Source organism: Nothobranchius furzeri, chromosome 5, assembly GCF_043380555.1.
Source record: "Nothobranchius furzeri strain GRZ-AD chromosome 5, NfurGRZ-RIMD1, whole genome shotgun sequence".
Classification (NCBI taxonomy): domain Eukaryota; kingdom Metazoa; phylum Chordata; class Actinopteri; order Cyprinodontiformes; family Nothobranchiidae; genus Nothobranchius; species Nothobranchius furzeri.
This window is the reverse complement of record NC_091745.1, coordinates 82,995,118-82,997,912: the sequence shown is the minus strand read 5'-3', so window position 1 is coordinate 82,997,912 and position 2,795 is coordinate 82,995,118. Positions and strand designations below refer to the sequence as shown.

The following is a 2,795-nucleotide window of genomic DNA, read 5'->3' as shown; positions in this document are numbered from 1 at the left end:
CTTCTCTGGTTTATTCGTGCAACATATCTGAGATGATGGAATCTAGGATTGGATCTTATCCAGGTTTCTTACAGCTAAATCCTCCGAGAGGTTAATAAGAAGGTGACTGGACTCCGTTGTTGTTTCTTCAACACGTTTCATCTCTTATCCAAAAGGATACGTTCTGATAACTCCCAACACCATCTCAAAAGCTGCTAACCAGTGCACCCACAAACGCAACTTGTGACAAAAACTTATTTCAGTGACCAAAGAAAAAATGAGCAAAGAGGTTTTTGTGAACAATGTTTATTTCATGCAGCACACGTTAATTTCATGTCAATAAGAGACACGGGAGTCACTTTGAAGTTGATCTGAAGGTGTAATGTCCAGCAGCATCACCAGCCTGGCAGCCCTTCATATCTGCACAATCAAGTTACATGATATTAAACACAAAGATCAGATCCAAATGTTATCTTTAGGATCACCTTAAATGCACCTTACTTGATGTAGCTGGGCCCTGGAACACTGTCTGTGCTCTGTTTCACACGTAGGTCAGAAAATACAGTGTCTGGATTGTCTCTTTTTCCATACCTGTACATAAAATAACAGCCAAGCATCACACCAGGATCATTTACCGCATCACACAAGTTCCCAGACTAACCTTTGCCTTGTGATAAGATTGATGTAATGCCTGAGAGCAGAATAGTACTTGGCAAGCTCCTCGGGTGGTGCTCCTTCCCGGGGACTGGTGGGCTTGAGCGGATATGCATTTAAGCCAGAGAAGGCACAAAGAAGCAGGCAGAGAGCCAGAGCACTTGCAGACATCACAGCGTCGGAGAATCAAAAGGAAGTTAAATCTGAATGAAAAAACTATTCCCCCAAAGAGCAGAAACAGAAGATTTATATTGGAATGAACTCTTTTAACTACCACTCACTGCTAGTTAAAACTTTCAATTAAAAAATAAGAAATAAAAGTAATCCTTAGACCGGTGAAAACTGTGCCTGGTTTTATGGCTGCTCAGAGCTCCTTTGTGTGATTCTCAACATCGCATGTCTTTTATAGTGTTTGCTGTTTTGGGAGAGAGGAGAGGGAGGTGTGTGTATGTGTGTGTGTGTGGGGGGGTCATTTTTTTCTCAAAGCTACCCCTGAGAAACACTCGTTGCCTCATTAGCTTAATTAAACCTGTAATGGCAAAGCAGCAAAACAATTGGAGAGACACAGTTACATTATCCGACCACAAAGGACGTCAGCATCAGATTCATTAAAATGTTGTTCGACCTGGTGGAGTGTGTGACTTCCTTTTGTTGAATCAACTCAGATGAAATGCATTAGAAATGAATGTTTAGGAAAAGTGATCATCCCTGCATTACAATACAACAGGCAAGGTTTCCACAGCAGGATGACTCTGATGTCAGGAGCAGAGAGTTTAATTATGACAGAGGAACAGCCTTGCTTTGTTGACTCATGCCTTTTTGTTTTGCTTCATCTTTAACTTTGCACACGCAAAGGATGATTAGTCTAAATGCTGCGTGAAGTTCTCAGAGCACAACCTTCATGACCATCTTAACATAACCAATGATGCATCATTTCACATGGCCGGTGATGGTGTGCTGTTTTCATATTAACTTCTGCATGGTGTTTGGGGAGATGATGGGTTGTGCAGCTTTCAGAAGGTGAAATAAAATGAGATGAATGACCTCTTAACTCACAACGATCAAAACATCTTATTTTACAACACTTAAAATTACACCTGAGTGACTCAGTCAGTCTTACTAACCAGTTGTCTTTTATCTACAATGGGAACTCTACTTTTAACACCATTAATGACACAAAGTTGTTTTAGGGTCAGCAATTCAGCGCTAAGCCAACAGTGAACATGTCCAAATCACACCATAAGCACAGCTACTCAGAAAAAAATGTAAACTTCTAATTCCAGTTGACTGAGGGCACGAAACGCTCTCAGCCCCCCTTAAACGGTCAGACAACCTTAATGGCAACTATTTTCTTTTGATGAGCACTCAACTAAAATTTGACAGGTGATTGGAGCTGTTGTTATCTCTGACAGTCATATGAGAGCTCCAGCACACTTCCTACAAAACAGGACTGGAACATTTCTTGCCTACTGGTAAACGGTAAATCCCAAAAGTGGTTGAGAAGAAAATGGGTTTAATATTTAACGTGTTTAAGCAAAACAGAGCTTCACGATCAAGCTGCCAGGATAAATCTGCCAGTATCTATGTAAAAGTTTAAATCTACACCCAATTGTTAAAATATTATACATAAAAACAATCGATTTTTTTAATATATGCAGTAAATGTCTAGTGTGTGCTATTAAGGACAGTGCTGTGTAAAGGCACAAACAAAAAGAAAAGGAAAAAAAGCACAAAAGTCAAATGTTTTGGATGGTGTGTGTCCATGTTCCATTTGGAGTCAAACTAACATTAAAACTACACCAACCGTCTGACATGGTGGTGGTAGTGTGATGGTCTGGGGTCACGCTGCTGCTTCAGGATCTGGACCTCTTGCTGTAACTGATGGAACCAGAACATCCTGAAGGAGAATGCCTGACCTTGACCTTAAACAGGCCGCTCCTGCTTCACCTCAGTGGACATTTTGTCCCGTCTCCTAGGCTGTTAGAACCAGTTATCATGTTTAGAGCCAAGTTGCCTTCACCACATAGAGCCCGGGTGGATGGATCTGCTCCCTTGACAAACTAAATCATCATCTGAAAGCTGTCTTTTATTTTACTCAGGTTTGTTTACTCATCTAAAACATCTATGTGGAAAAAATAAAAGTACTTTTTTACAGAACAGTT

At 40.6% G+C, this 2,795-nt stretch overlaps 1 protein-coding gene across 1 annotated transcript; it reads right to left on the bottom strand.

Annotated features, from left to right (window-relative positions):
* Positions 1–269: 269 nt before the first annotated feature.
* LOC107396922 (peptide YY-like) lies at positions 270–804 on the bottom strand. The gene is made up of 3 exons (XM_015976768.3): positions 641–804; positions 481–570; positions 270–399 (listed from the first exon to the last, which is right to left on the bottom strand). Exons 1-3 carry the CDS (start codon positions 802–804, stop codon positions 375–377), a joined length of 279 nt encoding a protein of 92 aa, XP_015832254.2. The 3' UTR covers positions 270–374.
* Between the last annotated feature and the right edge of the window lie 1,991 nt (positions 805–2,795).